The sequence below is a fragment of the Podarcis pityusensis genome, assembly GCF_964106645.2.
Source record: "Podarcis pityusensis genome assembly, chromosome: 10".
Lineage (NCBI taxonomy): Eukaryota > Metazoa > Chordata > Lepidosauria > Squamata > Lacertidae > Podarcis > Podarcis pityusensis.
This window is the reverse complement of record NC_138035.1, coordinates 7,178,974-7,201,082: the sequence shown is the minus strand read 5'-3', so window position 1 is coordinate 7,201,082 and position 22,109 is coordinate 7,178,974. Positions and strand designations below refer to the sequence as shown.

At 46.0% G+C, this 22,109-nt stretch overlaps 1 protein-coding gene and 1 long non-coding RNA gene across 6 annotated transcripts in view; both read left to right on the top strand.

The window, feature by feature from the left end:
- The window catches only part of LOC308486534, a 154,725-nt gene that overhangs the window by 128,389 nt on the left and 4,227 nt on the right, over positions 1 to 22,109 (top strand). The window lies entirely within an intron of this gene.
- ANKRD16 (ankyrin repeat domain 16) lies at positions 68 to 22,050 on the top strand. 5 transcript variants are annotated; one of them, XR_013991032.1, is made up of 9 exons: positions 68 to 180; positions 3,717 to 4,138; positions 5,330 to 5,550; positions 7,780 to 7,822; positions 11,395 to 11,503; positions 12,378 to 12,539; positions 17,504 to 17,582; positions 19,550 to 20,153; positions 21,674 to 22,050. XR_013991032.1 is itself a non-coding variant. In XM_081023178.1 (8 exons), the coding sequence occupies exons 2-8, from the start codon at positions 3,825 to 3,827 to the stop codon at positions 19,723 to 19,725; spliced, it is 1,104 nt and encodes a 367-aa protein (XP_080879304.1). In that variant the 5' UTR covers positions 68 to 180; positions 3,717 to 3,824; the 3' UTR covers positions 19,726 to 21,273. The 5 variants fall into 5 exon arrangements, 3 of the variants coding, with proteins under 3 accessions (XP_080879304.1, XP_080879305.1, XP_080879306.1); XR_013991033.1 differs by having other exon boundaries at positions 19,550 to 20,177; XM_081023178.1 differs by lacking the exon at positions 21,674 to 22,050 and having other exon boundaries at positions 19,550 to 21,273.

The window sequence follows — 22,109 nt, the reverse complement described above, 5'->3', positions numbered from 1 at the left end:
TACTTCCTCTTTGCTTCCGGCCTTCCTCCCAATCAAAGAGATAATAGCATCAGGCAAGAGGTCGGCGTAGCATTCACTTCCGGTTCTCGTGGGCAGTCCTCCATGTGCGGGGCAAGAGTGGTGGAAGCGCGTAGGGATCCCTTGCGCATTAATCGGTTTTATTGGAGTTAAAAGAAGCAGGTATGCCGAGTTTTCCCCAGGCAGGCGGCGTTTGTATTCAAGCAGGCTTCTAATACCTTGTCGCTTTGAAATATTATGTCGTGTTTTCTTTTCCCAGTGGTGGATCGCTTCTGGCACTTCTGTATTCTGAATATCGTCTTAATTTAGTCCTTAACTTGCATGTTTGTGCTTTGGACTTCTTCTCAGCTGCCTCCTCCTCCTTTTCCTTCTATACATCACACACACACACACACACCAATACTGTTGGCAGGAGGGCAACACGAACGTAATAGTAATAGTAATTTATTATTTGTACAATGCCCATCTGGCTGGGTTTCCCAGCCACTCTGGGCGACTTCCAACTAAGATGAAAAATACATTAAAATGTCACACATTAAAAACTTCCCTAAACAGGGCTGCCTTCAGATGTCTTCTAAAAGTCTGATAGTTGTTGTTCTCTTTGACATCTGGTGGGAGGGCGTTCCACAGGGCGGGTGCCACTACCGAGAAGGCCCTCTGCCTGGTTCCCTGTAACTTGGCTTCTCGCAGGGAGGGAACTGCCAGAAGGCCCTCGGCGCTGGACCTCAGTGTCCGGGCAGAACGATGGGGGTGGAGACGCTCCTTCAGGTATACAGGACCGAGGCCGTTTAGGGCTTTCAAGGTCAGCACCAGGACTTTGAATTGTGCTCGGAAACGTACTGGGAGCCAATGTAGGTCTTTCAAGACCGGTGTTATGTGGTCTCAGCGGCCGCTCCCAGTCACCAGTCTAGCTGCTGCATTCTGGATTAGTTGTAGTTTCCGAGTCGCCTTCGAAGGTAGACCCACGTAGAGCGCATTGCAGTAGTCCAAGCGGGAGATAACTAGAGCATGCACCACTCTGGTGAGACAGTCCGTGGGCAGGGAGGGTCTCATCCTGCGTACCAGATGGAGCTGGTAGACAGCTGCCCTGGACACAGAATTGACCTGCGCCTCCATGGACAGCTGTGAGTCCAAAATGACTCCCAGGCTGCGCACCTGGTCCTTCAGGGGCACAGTTACCCCATTCAGGACCAGGGAGTCCCCCACACCTGCCCACCTCCTGTCCCTCAAAAACAGTACTTCTGTCTTGTCAGGATTTAACCTCAATCCATTAGCCGCCATCCATCCTCCAGACACTCACACAGGACCTTCACCGTGTTCACTGGTTCTGATTTAAAGAGAGGTAGAGCTGGGTATCATCCGCATATTGATGGACACCCAGCCCAAACCCCCTGATGATCTCTCCCAGCGGCTGCATGTAGATGTTAAAAAGCATGGGGCAGGTTGTGCCTTGCTCCTCTTCAGGGTTCTTGTTTATCATCCAGGATACCCCTTTCTGTTTTCTGCTACCCAACAGTCAATGCGCATTTTGTGTCCACTGAGCATGCGCCTTGGGCAGTTTTGTGGGGTTGCCACTTGTGGCAGCCCCCCAAGTCTTCTTGTAAACTTTATGGGTTCCCCAAAACCTGCTGATAAGTCCTTTCTTGTGTGCAGATGGTGCTGTTTTAGCTACACAAGAATCTGTGACTCAGGTAACGTTTGCCAGGATCGTCATTGATTTTTTACGGTCCCTGGATAAGCCTGTTTCTGCCATTGTGTTATTATAATTTAGCATTAGAGGCCTTACAATTCAATTGGCTGATTTCTACGCTGCTTTCGGACAGTAATGATCAAATGACTTTAATAGTGGCCGAATTTTTGAGTGCTGTCCATGTAGAAAGACTGGGCCATTATAAAGAGAATTAGCGGTTGTACTGTATTATTTATGCAAATTGATTTTCTCTGGAGTTAATGATCTGACTGGGACAAACCTTGTTACATTAAGCTTGTATTTTGCACAATTTGTATACAGTGTCTGTTTGATAATGTGGGTTTGCTATGCCTAATAAAGGATATATTTGATAATTTAGCGTTTGTAAACCCCTTTGTGATTCGTTTGACTGAAAGGCAGCATAGAAATAATACTGAATCAAATCAATCTGTTAGCGGCTGAGAAGGATTCTGGGATGGAGGAGTGTCTTTAAAAAGCCAGGTAGTTGTTACGGATGGCAGTACAGAAATATGAAGTGCAACTCAGAGGGTAGCCAGATGCAGAAGAGAAAGAGGGCTTCTGCACCTTTAATAGTTATATAAAAGACGGTAGCAAGCTATTAAAGGAACAGGAGCCCTGTCGTCTCCCTCATCCCGCTAAAGCCTATGCTGTCATATTAGGCCACACAGCCCACTGCCCCTTCCTCACATACAACCTGCTCAGAAGGTGGCTCTGGCGGGCTCCCTCTGTAGCCTTGGTATTCATAGACTCATAGAACTGGAGAGTTGAAAGGGGACACCAAGGTTCATCTAGTCCAACCCTCTTCAGTATAGGAACTTTTTGCCCAGCATTGGGGTTCAAACCCACAGCCCTGAGCTTCAGAGTCAACCAACTGAGCTGTCTTGTGGGCCCCTCTTGCAGAACGCGGCAGGGAGGAGGATGGGGGACAAACCTAGAATTAGCGCTGTGGGTTAAACCACAGAGCCTAGGACTTGCTGATCAGAAGGTCGGCGGTTCGAATCCCCGCGACGGGGTGAGCTCCCGTTGCTCAGTCCCTGCTCCTGCCAACCTAGCAGTTCGAAAGCACGTCAAAGTGCAAGTAGATAAATAGGTACCGCTCTGGTGGGAAGGTAAACGCCGTTTCCGTGCGCTGCTCTGGTTCGCCAGAAGCGGCTTAGTCCTGCTGGCCACATGACCCGGAAGCTGTACGCTGGCTCCCTCGGCCAGTAAAGCGAGATGAGCACCGCAACCCCAGAGTCGGCCACGACTGGACCTAAAGGTCAGGGGTCCCTTTACGTTTTATCCTGCAAAGCACGTGTTCTGTTGCTGAGTTGCAACGCCCTTCCAAAATCCTAGAATCCAAACAGTACCCTTTGTCACCTTGGAGAAATCTAGGCTGAGGGTGGAGGGGGTAATTGGGGAAATACTTATTTCTTTTTCAACAACTGAAGTAACAGGTACGATACGATAATCTTCATTGTCATTGTCCCATACAGAACAACGAAATTGAAAAAATCTACATAAGACATTCAAAAACCAACAAGCCTGCTATCCCAACCTGGTTAGCCCCCTAAAAACTCTGATACCCCATAATTAAATACAATATACTCCCATAGAGACTACCATATACTGCGTTTAAAACCAAAATCGCATTTGGATAGAAACTGTTTCTCAGGCGGCTAGTCCTGGTCTTGATAACCCTGTACCTTCTTCCAGAAGGCAGGAGCTGAAAGAGATCATTTCCGGGGTGCGCACTATCCTGCGCTATCTCTGCAGCTTTCTTATGGCACCTGGAAGCATAGATTTAATCCAAGGTGGGAAGAGGGCACCCAATTATTCTCTCCGCAGTCTTTACATTGTTTTTCCCCTGACCATACAGCTCCCAAACCACACACACAGACCTAAGTTAATACACTCTCCACAGTACAATGATAAAATGCCATCAACACTTGACTCAACAGGTGGAGCCTCTCTTACGATTTCCCCCCTTTTTGTTTCCTGTTTTTAGGCCACGGGGCCAAAACACCATGGAGACCTAGAGGGAGTAAGCTTTGCCGTGTCACTCCTGACTCCGAATTCTTACCTGGAGCTGTAATTTTTGCATCCACCTTCAGCAATGGCTGAGGGCAACCTTCCTAGGTTGGTGAAGGAAGGGAATCTCATCCTTCTGAAAGAAGAGGTCGCAAATGTTTGGGATGTGAAAAGGAGGCATTTTGGGAGGTCCGGAGACACCCTGCTCCACTACGCAGCCCGGCACGGTCAGCTGAGGATCCTGACTTACTTAGTCGAGACCTTAGAAATGGACATTGAAGTGTTTAATAGTGATTACAAGCGACCCCTCCACGAGGCAGCCTCCATGGGTCACAGGGACTGCGTCTTGTACCTGCTGGACAGAGGAGCTACTGTTGATTGCTTGAAGAAAGCAGACTGGTATGTTGCCGTCAGATTTTTTTGCGGAGGGTGGGGTCTTTGGTTGTAACTTGGGTCGTATTTAGCATTTGCAACAAAATCGTAGAAGAAGAAGAGTTTGGATTTGATATCCCGCTTTATCACTCCCCTTCAGGAGTCTCAAAGCGGCTAACATTCTCCTTTCCCTTCCTCCCCCACAACAAACACTCTGTGAGGTGAGTGGGGCTGAGAGACTTCAGAGAAGTGTGACTAGCCCAAGGTCACCCAGCAGCTGCATGTGGAGGAGCGGGGAAGCGAACCCGGTTCCCTAGATTATGAGTCCACCGCTCTTAACCACTACACCACACTGGCTCTCAGAGTTGCAAGGAACACTGAAGGAACTTAGGAAGCAGCCTTATACCGAGTCAGACATCGTTCCACAGGGTGGGTGCCACCACCAAGAAGGCCCTCTGCCTGGTTCCCTGTAACCTCACTTCTCGCAGTGAGGGAACTGCCAGAAGGCCCTCGGTGCTGGACCTCAGTGTCCGGGCAGGACGATGGGGGTGGAGACACTCCTTCAGGTATACTGGGCCGAGGCCATTTAGGGCTTTAAAGGTCAGCACCAACACTTTGAATTGTGCTCGGAAACGTACTGGGAGCCAATGTAGGTCTTTCATTTCTTGGCGGTCGCTCCCAGTCACCAGTCTGGCTGCTGCATTCTGGATTAGTTGTCGTTTCCGGGTCACCTTCAAAGGTAGTCCCACATAGAGTGCATTGCAGTAGTCCAAGTAGGAGATAACTAGAGCATGCACCATTCTGGCGAGACAGTCTGCGGGCAGGTGGGGTCTCATTCTGCGTACCAGATGGAACTGATAAACAGCTGCCCTGGACACAGAATTGACCTGCGCCTCCATGGACAGCTGTGAGTCCAAAATGACTCCCAGGCTGCGCACCTGGTCCTTCAGGCGCACAGTTACCCCATTCAGGACCAGGGAGTCCTCCACACCTGCCTGCCCCCTGTCCCCCTGAAACAGTACTTCTGTCTTGTCAGGATTCAACCTCAATCCATTAGCCACCATCCATCCTCCAACCGCCTCCAGGATTTGAAATCTTCTTCAGACTGGCCTCCAGGCTGGCTCTAGAATATTGGATACTGTCTCCTATGAATTGGGGGAAATGTTTCTGTCTCTGATAATAAATTGTGTCTCCCCCATCCCTGTCCTGGACTTTTAGGACTCCTCTTATGATGGCTTGTACCAGAAGGAATCTAGAAGTCATTCAGGATCTCATCGACCACGGAGCAAACCCATTATTGAAGAACAAAGATGGCTGGAGCTGTTTCCATATTGCCAGCCGAGAGGGGGATCCTGAGGTCATCCGGTACCTCCTGGATGTCTCTCCAACCATTTGGGACACGGAAAGCAAAATCAAGAGGACCCCCCTACACACAGCAGGTGAGTTAAGGTGTGTGATTGCAGGCATATAGATGATACATCACCTCAGCCCTAAGTGGAGGATGTCTATTTCCATGGGACTGTAGTAGTAGTAGTAGTAATAACAGCAGCAGCAGCAGCAGCAGCAGCAATAATAAATTATTTGTACCCTGCCCATCTGGCTGGGTCTCCCCAGCCACTCTGGGCAGCCTCCAACAAAGATTAAAAATACATTAAGATGTCACACATTAAAAACTTCCCTAAACAGGGCTGCCTTCAGATGTCTTCTAAATGTCAGGTAGTTGTTTATCTCTTTGATATCTGGTGGGAGGGCGTTCCGCAGGGCAGGCGCCACCACCGAGAAGGCCCCCTGCCTGGTTCCCCGTAGCTTTGCTTCTCACAGGGAGGGAACCACCAGAAGACCCTCGGAGCTGGACCTCAGTGTCTGGGCAGAAAGATGGGGGTGGAGATGCTCCTTCAGGTCTACTGGGCCGTAGTCCCACCATTTGAGGTCAAAAGATAGCAAAATCCCTAGGTCTTCCCTAGTTGCATTTTCAGAAGATTGTGATAGGGAACTGCTGACCTCTGAGTCTGTTGTGCTCCAACCGGATGACTCCTCTTCCAAAGAAGTCTGGCAGAGGATGATCTGGAGTCGCCAGAAAGCTGAGAACTTGCAAGATTCAGTCGTACCTTGGAAGTTGAACGGAATCCGTTCCAGAAGTCCATTCGACTTCCAAAACCTTCGGGAACCAAGGCGTGGCTTCCCATAGAAAGTAATGCAAAATGGATTAATCGGTTCCAGACTTTTAAAAACAACCCCTAAAACAGCAATTGATCATGAATTTTACTATCTAACGAGACCGTTGATCCACAAAATGAAAGCAATAAACAATGTACTGCAGTCACATAATCAATCAGTAGCTGAACTGGGTTCCACCCAGTCACAAAAACTAAACAAGAAAGCCACAAAACCACAAAATAAATAGCAAAAACAGACGGGCCTCAGCGTAACACTCAAAATGGAAGCGTAACACACAAAATGGAGCACGTTCGGCTTCCGAAAAATGTCCACAAACTGGAACACTTACTTCCGGGTCTGCAGTGTTTGGTTTCCAAATTGTTTGAGTACCAAGGCGTTTGAGAACCAAGGTGCCACTGTACAGTCGTACTATGGAAGTCGAATGGAATCCATTCCAGTAGTCCTTTTGACTTCCAAAATGTTTGGGAACCAAGGCGCAGCTTCCGATTGGCTACAGGAAGCTCCTGCAGCCAATCGGAAGCTGCGGAAGCCGCAACAGACGTTTAGGTTCCAAATATCACTCACTTCCGGGTTTGCGACGTTCAGGAGCCAAAATGTTCAACTTCCAAGGTACGACTGCATTGTGGACTCTGCTCACTTTGACATCTGGTGCTCGCTTTTCCTTTTAGTGCATAGCTGTCAACTTTCAGATTTGAAAAGAAGGGATCAGCAGCCTCGAAAATATGGGATCAGCAGCCTCACCTGTCCTGGGGACAATCTACGGGATATCTAACAATCTGGGATAGCAGCAGGAAGCAGCGGGAAATGGCGCTGGAATAAGGGAATTTCCTACAAAAAAAGGGAAGGTTGACAGCTATGTTTTAGTGTGTAGCAAAATCAGAGGCTTGAGGTGAGTTCAGAGGTTATCTCCAGATAACTAACTGTGTACAGAGGTGCTTGACAAATACAGTGGTACCTTGTTCTCAAATGGTTTAGTTAACAAACAGATCGGCTCCCGAACACCAAAAACCTGGAATTAAGTGTTCCGGTTTTCGAACGTTTTTTGGAAGCCAAACGTCCAATGCGGCTTCCGTTTGATTGCAGGAAGCTCTTGCAGCCAATCGGAAGCTGCACCTTGGTTTTTGAATGGTTTCGGGAGTCGAAGGGATTAAGTTCGAGAACCAAGGCTCCCCTGTAGATACTAACATCAACCATTGCTGTTTTTCTATAAAAAGAGGTGCCAGAACTCGCCATGAACACCTCCCTTGTTTTCTTATGATGTCAAAGGCGCCCACCTGATTGGAACTGAATTCCGGCAAGTTGCGGCTGGAAAAAAAAGCCCAGATATCAACTATGGGGATTTTAATTTGTGACCAAAAATAGTAAGGGAAGATTTACAGGCCAAGGATGATGGGAATCATAGTCTAAAAACATCTGGAAGTCACCAGGTTGGGGAAGTCTGGTATCTGTCATCAAACCCAACTTTGATAAATCCCCTTTTTGTCACACAGCAATGCATGGACATCTGGAGGTAGTGAAAATGCTCCTTGAAAGGTAAGCAGACTGCCTGTTTTTTCCCCCAAGCAAATTTTTATTGTTTTCCTTACATATTCTTTTCCAACAAACCATATTAATGCCATACATTTCCTTTTACTCTGCCGAGACACGACTCCCCCCCCCCCCCGCAATTGGTATATTTAACCCCTTTCTATCGCGCACGTCATTCTCACAATAGTACTATTATACATTGAAGGTATTATGTCAATCCTGCTAGTGTCTTGACCTCTTTACAATTCTCCTTTAAATATTCAATAAATTTACACCAGTTATTTTGGTATCTTTGGTCTTCCTGGTCCCGGATCCTTCCTGACAATTTGGCAAGTTCTGCGTATTCTGTCAACTTCACCTGCCACTCCTGGATGGTTGATATGTCTTGTGTTTTTCATCTTTGGGCCAGGAGGGTTCTTGCGGCGGCCATAGCATACATGAAGAGATTTTGGTCTCCCATTTTGATTTCCATTCCTATTAAACCTAATAGACACGCTTCCGGTCTTTTGGGAAAAGTATACCTAAGTATTTTTTTAAGTTCATTATAAATTGATTCCCAAAATTTTTTAACCTTGTCACAGGTCCACCACAAATGAAAATAATCCCCATTTACTTTTTTACATTTCCAACATTTTCTTTCTCTTTTTCTATACATTTTAGCTAACTTTACTGGCGTCAAGTGCCATCTATACAACATTTTAAACAAATTTTCCTTTAGATCCATACAGCCTGTAAATCTCAAACCCTCCTTCCATAGTCCTTTCCACGCTTCCAATTCGATGTTATGCCCAGTATCGATCACCCATTTTATCATTGACATTTTATCATTTTATCAAGACTTCCTGTCTTTTGGGCTTCCCATAGGAGGAATATTTATTTATTACATTGCTATAGCGGCCATTTTCTTCCAAGGAGCTCAAGGTGGTGTAGACGGTTCTCCGCATTTCATCCTCTCAGCAACCTTGCGAAGCTGGCTAGGCTAAGAGATGGCAACTGTTCTTTTTATTTCCTCTGACATGATACCTAGGAGAAACGGTCAAACCAATATTTATGTATGCAACTACAGCAGCAAGGTTATTGATTGCCAAAAATTGGAAAAGCAGCAGCGTCCCAACTAAAACAGGCTGGTTATCTAAAATGATGGAATACTTCCATATTGCCGAACTAACAGGGAGGGTAAGAGGAGATCTGGTACAAATAGTGAATAAGGAGTGGGCTATCTTTAAGGAATACATCAAAATTTATGTGGAAAAAGTAGAATTTCTGACAGATATTGAGTGAATCCAGAAAATGATTAGAGTGAAAGGAGAGTAAAGTTAAGATAAAAGAAATAATGAAATGTGTTTAAGCTAGTTGGAAAAATAAAGTAGCGTAACAAGAACGGCTGGAAGTCAAGTCACTTGGTGGGCGTCCGTGTGGCGTAGGTGTGTAGGTATGTTGATATGTACAGTATAGGTAGGTATTATATAGAGTAATGTAGGCTTGTTTTATGTTAGAAAAATTAGGTAGTGTGTTGTATACATGTATTGTGTAAATGTACAGTGGTACCTCAGGTTACATACACTTCAGGTTACAGACACTTCAGGTTACACACTCTGCTAACCCAGAAATAGTGCTTCAGGTTAAGAACTTTGCTTCAGGATGAGAACAGAAATCGTGCTCCTGCGGCGCGGCAGCAGCGGGAGGCCCCATTAGCTAAAGTGGTGCTTCAGGTTAAGAACAGTTTCAGGTTAAGTACGGACCTCCGGAACGAATTAAGTACTTAACCTGAGGTACCACTGTATATGTATGTGTTTTATATGTTAATAAAATAATAATAATAATAAAAGGCTAAGAGATGGCACCCAGTGACCTTCATGGCCAAGTGCGGATTCGAACTCGGCATCTGGTTGGCTACTTTGAGAATAGGATCCTGGACTTAGATGGGCCTCCTTTGGCCTGATCCAGCAGGCTCTTCTCAGGTCCTTGTGACAAACAAACAAACAAAGGAGTGAGAAGGGAGCATGGTTTTGCCACCCGATTTTTAGCAGGAAGGATTTCGGTGGCTGCTTAAAAGGTAGGAAAAAAATACCAGGACAACTGAATCTTGCATGCTGGGGCTGGCCAAGGATGTATGTGGTCCTCAAGTCCAAAAAATGTGAGCCTCCACTACCCCCAAAAAATTTTTAGAGCCAGCACTTCTCAGTTTTAAACTGAATTTTGAGCTAGGTTTTGTCTTTGATTATTTTTTAACTGCTTGGCTATGATTTTTTTTTTATTGTTTTGCACTGAATTTCCATATGGTTGTGCAGCAAATTAAAGAATAAATCTCACCCATCACAAAAAGCCCCTCCAGTTCTCTGGTTTACTACTTTACTTTGCTCTAGCCCCAAAGTTCCCAAATTTTTTCAGGCCACTGTCCCCTTAGTTCCACAAACTCATGCCCAGTGCCTGCCCTATTAAAAAAGCAACAACCTATAAAACCCTATTTAAAAATATATTACCTTCCACTAAGGAAAATAATAACACGATAAAATTCAAAACAGTGACACTTAATTGCACGTTTACTCAAAACCCAATGGAAACGATTTAGTTGAATTAATTCAACAAACTTGACCAACCTGGTCCAGGGATTGAAACTGAAATTGAAATACTTTATTGTCACTTGTGCAGCTTGTATACAGTGAGATTACACGAGCACCCCCCACTCAGCTCTCTTAGTCTTAATTCCCCTCGTTTACTGACGCACACCTACCAAACCCGAAAGTCAGTTGCCCTGTTGTTATCTTTTCATTCAGCAGCCTAACAGCCCACGGATAGAAGCTGTTCTTTACCCTGTTGGTGCAACTGATCATGCTTCTATATATCTTCTGCCCGAGGGCAGGAGATCAAGAAAGTGCCGGCCAGGGTGTGAATCATCACTGAGAATTTTCCTCACTCTCCTGAGTCAACGTTCTTCTGCGATTTCATTCAGCGGATTCGCGGGACAGCCCATAATATCTTGTGCACTTCCTATCAGTTGATGTCAAACCAGCATACCACACTGTGATGCAGTAGGAAAGGACACTTTCTATTGTGGACCAGTAGAAGGAGATCATCAAATGTTGATTGACATCATTCTTTTGCAATACTCTGAGGAGATGAAGTCTCTGTTGGGCTTTCTTAACCACCTGGGCTGTAATGATTTTCCAAGTAAGGTCTCCACTGAGATAAACTCATAGGAATTTGAAGGAAGAGACTCTTTCCACACAGCCCTCCCCGATGTACAGCGGGGCTAGTTCTCGTCTCTTCCTCCAAAAGGCCAACACCATCTCCTTTGTCTTACTCATATTAAGGTGCAAGTTGTTCCCTAAGCACCATGCAGATATTTTTTGGACCTCCCCTCTATACGCTGATTCGTCTCCACCTGTTATTAAACCCATTATGGTGGTGTCATCTGCAAACTTAATAATTGCAGTAGACGGGTCCAGCTTTTCACAGCCTGATAGTCATTTGCACATTCCTTTGTGTGTGACGCCACCCCCAGGTAATCCCACGGCCCCCACCAGGGGACAATGCCTTCACTGCTCTAACTTGTCCTTTTTGTGCTTAATCCTAAGGTGCCGCTACCAGCCCGATAGCAGGGACAAATGTGGTGTCACGCCTTTTATGGATGCGATACAACATGGGCACCTTGACATCGCACAGCTGCTTCTAGAGAAACATAAGGTACGTGCAAACGATGTTGTGTCTGTTTAAAGTAGGAGAGCAATGCTTTAAACCCTGGGTAGGCAAACTAAGGCCCGGGGGCTGGATCCGGCCCAATCACCTTCTAAATCTGGCCCGCGGAAGGTCCGGGAATCAGCGTGTTTTTCCATGAGTAGAATGTGTCCTTTTATTTAAAATGCACCTCCGGGTTATTTGTGGGGCATAGGAATTCGTTCATTATTATTATTTTCAAAATATAGTCCGGCCCCCCACAAGGTCTGAGGGAGAGTGGACCGGCCCCCTGCTGAAAAAGTTTGCTGGCGCCTGCAATAAACATCTGGTGCGGAGATGACCTGTGATTCTGGCAGGTTGTGACTCCAGATGGTTAGGCTGGATCAGGGGTCAGCAAACTTTTTCAGCAGGGGGCCAGTAAACTGTCCCTCGGACCTTGTTGGGGGCCAGACTATATTTTTTTGGGAGGGGGGAAATGAACAAATTTCTATGCCCCACAGATAACCCAGAGATGCATTTTAAATAAAAGGACACATTCTACTCATGGAAAAACACCAGGCAGGCCCCACAAATAACCCAAGGGACGTGATGCTTTAGCTCAGGGGTCAGCAAACTTTTTAAGCAGGGGGCCGGTCCACTGTCCCTCAGACCTTGTGGGGGGCCGGACTCTAATTCTGGGGTGGAAATGAACCAATTCCTATGCCCCACCAATAACCCAGAGATGCATTTTAAATAAAAGGACACATTCTACTCTTGTAAAAACATGCTGATTCCCAGACCTTCCACAGGCTGGATTGAGAAGGCGATTGGGCCGGATCCGGCCACCGGGCCTTAGTTTGGGCTGGATTCTCACACAAAGACTTTGCCTTTTTCACACCCTTAGGCTTGCTACAGCGCCCGGGATGCTCTCGGCGCTCAGCCTTTGCACCAAGCCGCGGTCACAGCGCAGGATCCTGCCCTCCGGTTCCTAGTTTCAGATCTCGGTGTCGACGTCAACTCCAGAGCCACTTCGCTGCAGCTGACAGCCTTGCATTACGCTGCCAAGGTCCTTTGCTTTTCTCCTTGGGAGTTTTCACTGAGGGGGCGGCTACTGTGCCTTCGAAGGCTGCTCTCCCAAGAGAGGTTTCTCCTCCCCCTCCCCTATTTTATTTTATTCTCTTTTTTTATAACATTTTATTGATTTTCCAAAAATGACAAAACGAAAAGAAAAAACACAGGGGGAAAAATCATAACCAAATTAAACCATAATTTTTGGGAGTACGTTTCCCTCCAGGTTCCATTATAATATACTTGTTCCTACATGTCCATGAAACCTTATATACTTAACAATCCAATTTTAAAACCTTCTTCATCTTATTCCAAGTGACTTTTAAAAGTTGTACTAATGTAAGAATCTATACGCAACACTTTAAACATATGTAGTGAACGGTTGCCTTTTTTTGTAATAATTTGCCCTTCAAAGTTCAGTAATTTATTTTGCCAATCTTCTACTTTATTTTATTTTATTCTTCGGTAGATGTACAGAAAGAGAATCACATACCAATAAATAAATTTCTAGAAAGGGGCAAAATTAGACATGGATGCACAAAGTGTTTTTTAAAAAACAAATCAAGACTTCTTGTTCCTCTGCTTCCCCTTTCTATTTTTTTAAAGTTTTTTAAAATTATTTTGACAAAGTAATAATCATAAATAAATAAGAATAAAAACATGCACCCCACCACTGAGACCATTCCATTGTAACTATCCAACCTCCCAAAATTTCAACACCTCTTGCGATGGTTTGACCCCTTTCCGTTTTAACAGTACAAATTGTAAAAAAGACAATGCACGGATTTTTGTATACTAAGAAATCTTTAATAATTAAAAAAAAAAAAAACCAGTACAAATTCTACAAACACCCTCCATATCTCCTAAAAATCATTTTTCCTGCATATCCCCATCTTACCTTAATGGCATATGTTACTTTATCATTAATACAGTGGTATCTTGGGTTACATACGCTTCAGGTTACAGACTCCACTAACCCACAAATAATACCTCAGGTTAAGAACTTTGCTTCAGGATGAGAACAAAAATCGTGCGGCGGCAGCTGGAGGCCCCATTAGCTAAAGTGGTGCTTCAGGTTAAGAACAGTTTCAGGTTAAGAACGGACCTCCAGAACGAATTAAGTACTTAACCCAAGGTACCACTGTAATAATAATAATTTATTATTTGTACCCCACCCATCTGGCTGGGTTTCTCCAGCCTCTCTGGGCGGCTTCCAACAAGGATTAAAAATACATCAAAATGTCACACATTAAAAGTTTCCCTGAACAGGGCTGCCTTCAGATGTCTTCTAAATGTCAGGTAGTTGTTTATCTCTTTGACATCTGACGGGAGGGCGTTCCACAGGGCGGGTGCCACTACCGAGAAGGCCCTTGCCTGGTTCCCTGTAACCTCACTTCTCACAGGGAGGGAACCAGCAGAAGGCCCTCAGAGCTGGACCTCAGTGTCTGGGCAGAACGATGGAGGTGGAGACGCTCCTTCAGGTATACAGGACCGAGGCCATTTAGGGCTTTAAAGGTCAGCACCAACACTTTGACTTGTGCTCGGAAACGTACTGGGAGCCAGTGTAGGTCTTTCAAGACTGGTGTTATGTGGTCTCGGCGGCCGTCCCCAGTCACCATAGCTATATCCCACACCTCTTTATACCATTCTTCCATTTTATGTCCCACTTGTCCTTGTTTCTTCTCTTAAACATTGTCCCGCATCTGTGCAATGCTGTTGCACGGAACTGGCATAGAATCGTAGAGTTGCCAAACATCATCTAGTCCAACCCTCTCTGCAATGCAGGACTCTTTTGCCCCACGTGAGATTCGAACCCTCGACCCTCAGATTCAAGAGTCTCATGCTTTACTGATGGAGCCCTCCAGATGTTAATGGGCGGGGATGATGGGAGTTGTAGTTAGCAACATCTGGAGAGCCAATGGGTTTCAGGGGGCTAAGGGTTTGTATTTTTCTGTTCTTGTTTTTAATCATGTACTTTGTGTTTTTAATAGGGACGCAGGTGGCGCTGTGGGTTAAACCACAGAGCCTAGGGCTTGCCGATTGGAAGGTTGGCGGTTCGAATCCCCGTGACAGGTGAGCTCCCGTTGCTCGGTCCCTGCTCCTGCCAACCTAGCAGTTCAAAGGCACGTCAAAGTGCAAGTAGATAAATAGGTACCACTCCAGCGGGAAGGTAAATGGCGTTTCCGTGCGCTGCTCTGGTTCGCCAGAAGCGGCTTAGTCATGCTGGCCACATGACCCGGAAGCTGTCTGCGGACAAACGCTGGCTCCCTCGGCCTATAGAGCGAGATGAGCGCCGCAACCCCAGAGTCGTCCGCGACTGGACCTAATGGTCAGGAGTCCCTTTACCTTTACCTTGTGTTTTTAATAATGCATTTTTAGGCCGTGAACCACCCTGAGAACTGCAAATGAAGGGTGGCCTACAAACTTACCGTATTTTTTGCTCTATAAGACTCACTTTTCCCCTCCTAAAAAGTAAGGGGAAATGTGTGTGCGTCTTATGGAGCGAATGCAGGCTGCGCAGCTATCGCTGAAGCCAGGAGAGCGAGAGGGATTGCTGCTTTCTCTGCACAGCGATCTCTCTTGTTGTTCTGGCTTCTGAGATTCAGAATGTTTGTTTTCTTGTTTTCCTCCTCAAAAACTAGGTGCGCCTTATGGTCTGGTGCGTCTTGTAGAGCGAAAAATACGGTAATACATAAGAATAATAATAAGTTCCTCCACACCATCTTTATTCCATGCTGCCCTCCTCTCCCTGCACAAAAGCGCTCTATTGTTTGGCTCCTTTAAAACTAGGAAATTCTCTGCTCGTTCCAGTTCCCTGCCTCTTATATGTCACTGGCTCCATTTTTGGCTGCCCAGCGCTCAGCCATTATAAAGAGCGATGCTGGCCTGCTAAGCAGAAGTGCATTAGATTTACAGCTAGGAATCCAGCCTTTTATCTTCACGAGACTTAATTCTCTCAGCAGCTCTTCAGCTGCCAGCGCATGGCCTGCGGAAGATAAATCGGGCTATTAAAACTGAATTGCCGACATGTGCAATTCATCGTACGAACATCTGGGCTTGCCTTCTCCCTGAGCCAGACCCTTGGTCCCATCTAGTCTGATATTATTATTATTATTATTATTATTCCCTGTTTAGGGAAGCTTTTAATGTTTAATAGGTTATTGTATTTTAATGTTCTGTTGGAGGCTGCCCAGAGTGGCTGGGGATACCCAGCCAGGTGGGTGGGGTATAAATAATAATAATAATAATAATAGTTATTATTATTGGTATATCACCCTTCATCCATAGATCTCAGGGTGGTTCACAGCATAAAAATACAATTCTCTCTACTCTGGCTGGCAGTGGCTTTCTAGGGTCTGTGGCAAAGAGGGGGGGGAGAGGAGTTCCCAGTCCTTTTGTTCATTATATTGAGGGTGTTTGGAGGGGCTTTTCAGCCAAAAAGGCTCCCAGAGTAGCTTATATCCCATCCATTAATACAAGACAGGCCCTTTCCTGCAGTCTTACGGCCCATAATAATTAATTTCTGATTTTTAAAAATTTGTTTTTATTGTATGGTTTTAGGTGTGATTATTGTAAACCACTCTGATACAGTGGTCCCTCGGGTTAAGTACTTAATTCGCTCCGGAAGTCTGTTCTTAACCTGAAACTGTTCTTAACCTGAAGCACCACTTTAGCTAATGGAGCCTCCTGCTGCTACTGCGCCGCCGGAGCACGATTTCTGTTCTCATCCTGAAGCAAAGTTCTTAACCTGAAGCACTATTTCTGGGTTAGCGGAGTCTGTAACCTGAAGCATATGTAACCTGAAGCGTATGTAACCTGAGGTACCACTGTATACATATACACATACACATACACATATACATATATATTCACACACACACACACATATATATAAAGGTAAAGGGACCCCTGACCATTAGGTCCAGTCACGAATGACTCTGGGGTTGCAGCGCTCATCTCGCTTTACTGGCCGAGGGAGCTGACATACAGCTTCCGGGTCATGTGGCCAGCATGACTAAGCCGCTTCTGGCGAACCAGAGCAGCGTACGGAAATGTCATTTACCTTCCCACCGGAGCGGTACTTTTTATCTACTTGAACTTTGATGTGCTTTCGAACTGCTAGGTTGGCAGGAGCTGGGACTGAACAACTGGAGCTCACCCCGTCGCGATCGGCAAGCCCTAGGCTCTGTGGTTTAGACCACAGTGCCCCCTGCGTCCCATATATATGACACACACATATATATATATATATATATGTGTGTGTGTGTGTTTATGTGAGTGTGTATGTGTGTATATATATATGTATATGTTTATGTATGTGATATATATATATATATATCTCTCTCTCAGCATATAGTTTTTTATATATAAAATATTTTTATAAATGTAAAGGACCGCCACGCCCTGTCCTGTATTTTGCCAGAACAAAGGTAGCAACTCTAGGTGCCAGGGGGTCGATCTACCAACAGGAGGGGGAAATGCTGTAAATAAATCAGAAATTAGATCGTTTCAACAAAATAATAATAAAAAATCCCTATGGAAAAACACATATAAAAATTCCCTGCTCTCTGGCGCCATCTGGTGCTGCATGTTTATAGTGCATTCAAATCATCATTTTCTTTACTAATGTAGCTGAGTCCGGGGCTGAAACTTGGACCTTTGTACAAGCAGTGTGTCTAGCCCACTGCTAATCTGCACTGTGTCAGATTGTCCACTTTGAAACCAGAAGGGGAATAGGAATGAAATGGGAGGGAGGGGGACCTGTGATCATCCAGATGTTGTGGGACTCCAACTCCCATCAGCCCCAGCCTGTATGGCCAATGGTCAAGGATGATGGAAGCTGGAGTCCAATAAATATCAGGACAGCCACAGGTTCCCAGATCCCTGGCCTAGATAGATAAATTCTGGTTTTGTTTATTTTTTGCTGAGCGTGAAAGTTGTGTCTCTTCTCTAACAACGCAGGAAGGACATGCAGGCACAATCAAGACTCTTCTGTTTCTTGGCGCTGATCTGAATGCGACGGATGGAAAAAATCGTACCGGTAAGACCCTTTCACATTTGGATTGGGATTACGTCTGGCATTTGCACAAACAGGATTCCAGTGGGGTGGATGGGGTATTGGAGAGGGGTAATACCTCTGGTCCATGGAGTTTTCTTGGCAGGGATACTGGAGTGGCTTGCCGGTTCCTCCTCCAGGTGGATCACGTTTGGTCAAAACTCTCCACTATGACCTGTCCATCTTGGGTGCCCTGCTCGGCATAGTTCATAGCTTCTCTGAGTTATTCAAGACAGCATCTTAAAAAGCAGAGACATCTCCTTGCCAACAAAGGTTTGTATAGTAAAAGCTATGGTTTTCCCAGTAGTGATGTATGGAAGTGAAAGCTGGACCATAAAGAAGGCTGATCGCCGAAGAATGGATGCTTTTGAATTCTGGTGCTGGAGGAGACTCTTGAGAGTCCCATGGACTGCAAGAAGATCAAACCTATCCATTCTTAAGGAAATCAGCCCTGAGTGCTCACTGGAAGGACAGATCCTGAAGCTGAGGCTCCAATACTTTGGCCACCTCATGAGAAGAGAAAACTCCCTGGAAAAGACTCTGCTGTTGGGAAAGATGGAGGGCACAAGGAGAAGGGGACGACAGAGGACGAGATGGTTGGACAGTGTTCTCGAAGCTACCAGCATGAGTTTGACCAAACTGCGGGAGGCAGTGGAAGACAGAAGTGCCTGGCATGCTCTGGTCCAGGGGGTCACAAAGAGTCGGACACGACTAAACGACTCAACAACAACAACAATACCTCTGGTGGGGGACATGACAGGCTCCTTCTGGGGTCGTTTGTCCACCTTTGGTCCCCATCCTGCACTTAGCTCTCACCTGCGCCTCCTGGAAGCTGTCAACATGCAATGAGGAGATGCAATGAGGTAGCGGGAACGTTCTTTCATATGTGGTGGACCTGTAAAAAGGCAAAAGAGTATTGGGAAATGATGCATAATGAATTGAAAAAAATGTTTTAAAGTACTTTTCCAAAAAACAACAACCCAGAGTATTTTTTGTTGGGGATAATTCAGACGGAAATTCTGTATCAAAAAAGGTTATTTATGTACACCACTACTGAGGCCCGTGTTTTGTTAGCCCCAAAATGGAAAACGAGCGAGGTCTCAACTAAAGAAGAATGGCAACTTAAGCTGACAGAATATGCGCAGCTTGCAGACTTAGAATATAGAATAAGAGAACAAGAAGAACATACGTTTAGAGTGGATTGGAAAATGTTTATTGAATATATGGGGGGGGGGAATTGTGTACACTTGAAAACGTTGGCAGCATTAAGATAAATTCAACAGTGTGAATAAGTTTTGATGGATGTAATAATGGAAGACTGATTGGTTTAGTTTCTGCAGAATATGCAGGGATATGTGATATGCAAAATGAACCATGGGAAAGAGAAGAAGGGAAGTCATTGATATTTTAAGGATGTTTAAATGAGTATTCTAGATTGTAAAACAGAAAATTGTGTGTGTGTGTGAATGAATGAAGCTGTCAGCATGCGACAGCAGCCACAATCCTGGGAAATGGCTTCCACTGGCTGGCTACACCAAGTGAAGGTAGCCGCTGGGTCTCAAACCCTCCGTGAGTTAGGGGCTTCCCCTGCCTTTAAAGACAGGCTCTGGCGGATGGGGCGGGCAAGACCAATAGTGGTCCCAGTGGTCAAGAAGGTGATTTCTGCTTTATTTTATTTATTCATTGCATTTTATATCCCACCCTTTTCTTCCAAGGAGCTCAAGGCAGGGCACGTGGTTCTCATGGCTGAGTGGAGATTCAAACCCTGGTCTCTCCAATGCTATAACCACGATACCTAACTGGCTTCCCATTGAACACTCATGCAGCTTAATCAACTGAAACTTAATCAACTGTAAACGCAGGCAGCTAAGCGAGAAAGAAACTGTGCCATGAGCAGCCGGCCACCAAACCCTTCCCTTTCAATCTTAAGTCTGCTTCTTCTCTTCCCACAGCCCTGCACCTGGCATGCTCAGGCCAGCATGCCACATGTGTGGAAATTCTCCTGCAGGCGGGGTTGCAGGACTCCCCTGACAGTACCGGAACGCACGCATGGCAGCTTGCGAAGAAGCCAGCCCTCCTCCAAATTTTTGACAAAATCCCAGTGCCGCCCTGCCCTGTTCATCAGTAACGGAAGTCGCCTTCACCGGGACTGCAAGCAGGGCCTTCTCTGCAGTGGCCCCTTGGCTTTGGAATTGAGATAAGTGAAGCTCCCAGGAGTAGATGCTGGAGGATTCCAACGCAGAGACGGAAATTGCCAGTGGTCGCTTGCTTGTCCAGAAAGAAAACCAGCCCTGCTGCTATTTGTTGTTTTTAATCCACAAACGATATGTCATGGACGACTTATCCTGTATTTTGCATTGTGTTTCCTCTGCATTGGAATGACTGCTGTGGAATGTCTGCCACACTGGACAGCAAGCAAAATAATGCTCTCTTTTTTGTCGGAAGCTGAACCGCAGTGGAAGAGAAGCAACGCCACATGCGATGGACGTAGGTCGGAACAGAAATCAGTCCCTCCTTCCATCCCTCGCTCCCATTCTTGGTTGCTTTGGGCTGCAGGTTGAGACATTTTCATTCCTTTGTGTAGGTGTATCGGAATCTGTCTGATAATAATAAATAATAATACATTTTTATTTATACCCCGCCCTTCCCTGTTCAAAAACCGGGCTCGGGGCGGCTAACAACAAATTTAAAACGCTTTAAAACACTTAATTATAAAAGCAGCATAAAATACGGTATAAAAACATGAATAACAATAAAATTCAAAAATCAAAAATCAATTAGATAATCCCCAGGGCTAGCTGGCTGAATTGGTCCTACTTGGGTCAGCGAGGAGGCCAGGGGAGAATTAGCTGTGGGATCTCAGAGCGGGTGATCTTCATAAAAGGGGAGGGGGGGAGGGAAGAGAAGGGAAATAAAAGACCTGGCTGAATTCAAATTAAAGGCCAGGCGGAATAGCTCTGTCTTACAGGCCCGGCAAAAGGAGGTTAAATCCTGAAGGGCCCTAGTTTCATGGGACAGAGCATTCCACCAGGTCAGAGCCATCACTGAGAAGGCCCTGGCCCTGGTGAAGGATAGTCTGACTTCCTTAGGGCCCGGGACCTCTAAACTATGGTTATTCATGGACCTTAAGGTCCTCTGCGGGGCAGACCAGGAGAGGCGGTCCCGTAGATGCGAGGGCCCTAAGCCACAAAGGGCTTTAAAGGTCAAGACCAGCACCTTGAACCTGACCCTGTACTCGACCGGGAGCCAGTGCAGCTGGAAAAGCACTGGGTGAATATGCTCCCATGTCAGAGACCCCGTGAGGAGTCTCGCTGCAGCATTCTGCACCCGCTGGAGTTTGTGGGACAGTTTCAAGGGCAGCCCTGCGCAGAGCGAATTACAGTAGTCAAGCCTGGAGGTGACCGTCGCATGGATCACTGTGGCCAGGTCCGGGCGGGAAAGGTATCTATCGGCCCATCTTTCTCAGTATCATCCACACCCTTTTAAAAAGCTGTTTGACAACAGAATAGGATTCGACGAAAGGTGGTGGACTCACCTTCGCTGGAGGTTTTCAAACCCAGGTTGGATAGCCATATGTTAAAGGATTATTTGGCTGGGATTCCTGCATTGCTGGGAGTGGACTAGTTGTCTTCCAATTCTACACTTCTGTGATTTCAAGTAAATAAGACCATTCATGTCCGGGCGTCGCAGCTATTTTGGTCTTTGTTTTCCCCAATGCAGAAATCACCCATATCCTCCAAACTAAATAAGTGTTAAACATTCTGCATACAAAAGGTGCTCCAATCTCTTTCTCATTTCGGTATTTATTTATTTTGGGCCCTGCTCCTGTCCCAAGATCAGAGGGTGACCAGAACTAAAAATGCCCAGGCACACTACAGCTTTTATATCAGGCATCCCCAACCTTCGGCCCTCCAGATGTTTTGGACTACAATTCCCATAATCCCTGACCACTGGTCCTGTTAGCTAGGGATCATGGGAGTTGTAGGCCAAAACATCTGGAGAGCCGAAGGTTGGGTTTGCCTGTTTTATATAATAACGGTACGGCGAGACAATTTCATTTTATTCTCCCCCCAAAGCCCTGTCCTAAGTGAGGAGACTACTCCGTCCTGCTGCGTGAACCATCAACTCTAACCGCACGTTTGGGTGCTGAACAATTAACTGGCGCAAGCAGGTGAGCAAACGATTCTTTCTCAAACAGGCAAGCAGCCATAGATGGCCGGGGTATATATAATAAAGTATTATTATTAAGTTAATGCTGGAGAGCTGTGGAACGGCCACCTCACACATGCTGCAGGCTCTGGAATCAACTTACTTAAACGGCCTGGGTCCAGTATACCCGAAGGAGCGTCTCTATCCCCATCGTTCAGCCCGGACACTGAGGTCCAGCCCCGAGGGCTTTCTGGCGGTTCCCTCCCTGCGAGAAGCAAAGCTACAGGGAACCAGGCAGAGGGCCTTCTCGGTGGTGGCGCCCTCCCACCAGATGTCAAAGAGAAAAACAACTATCAGACTTTT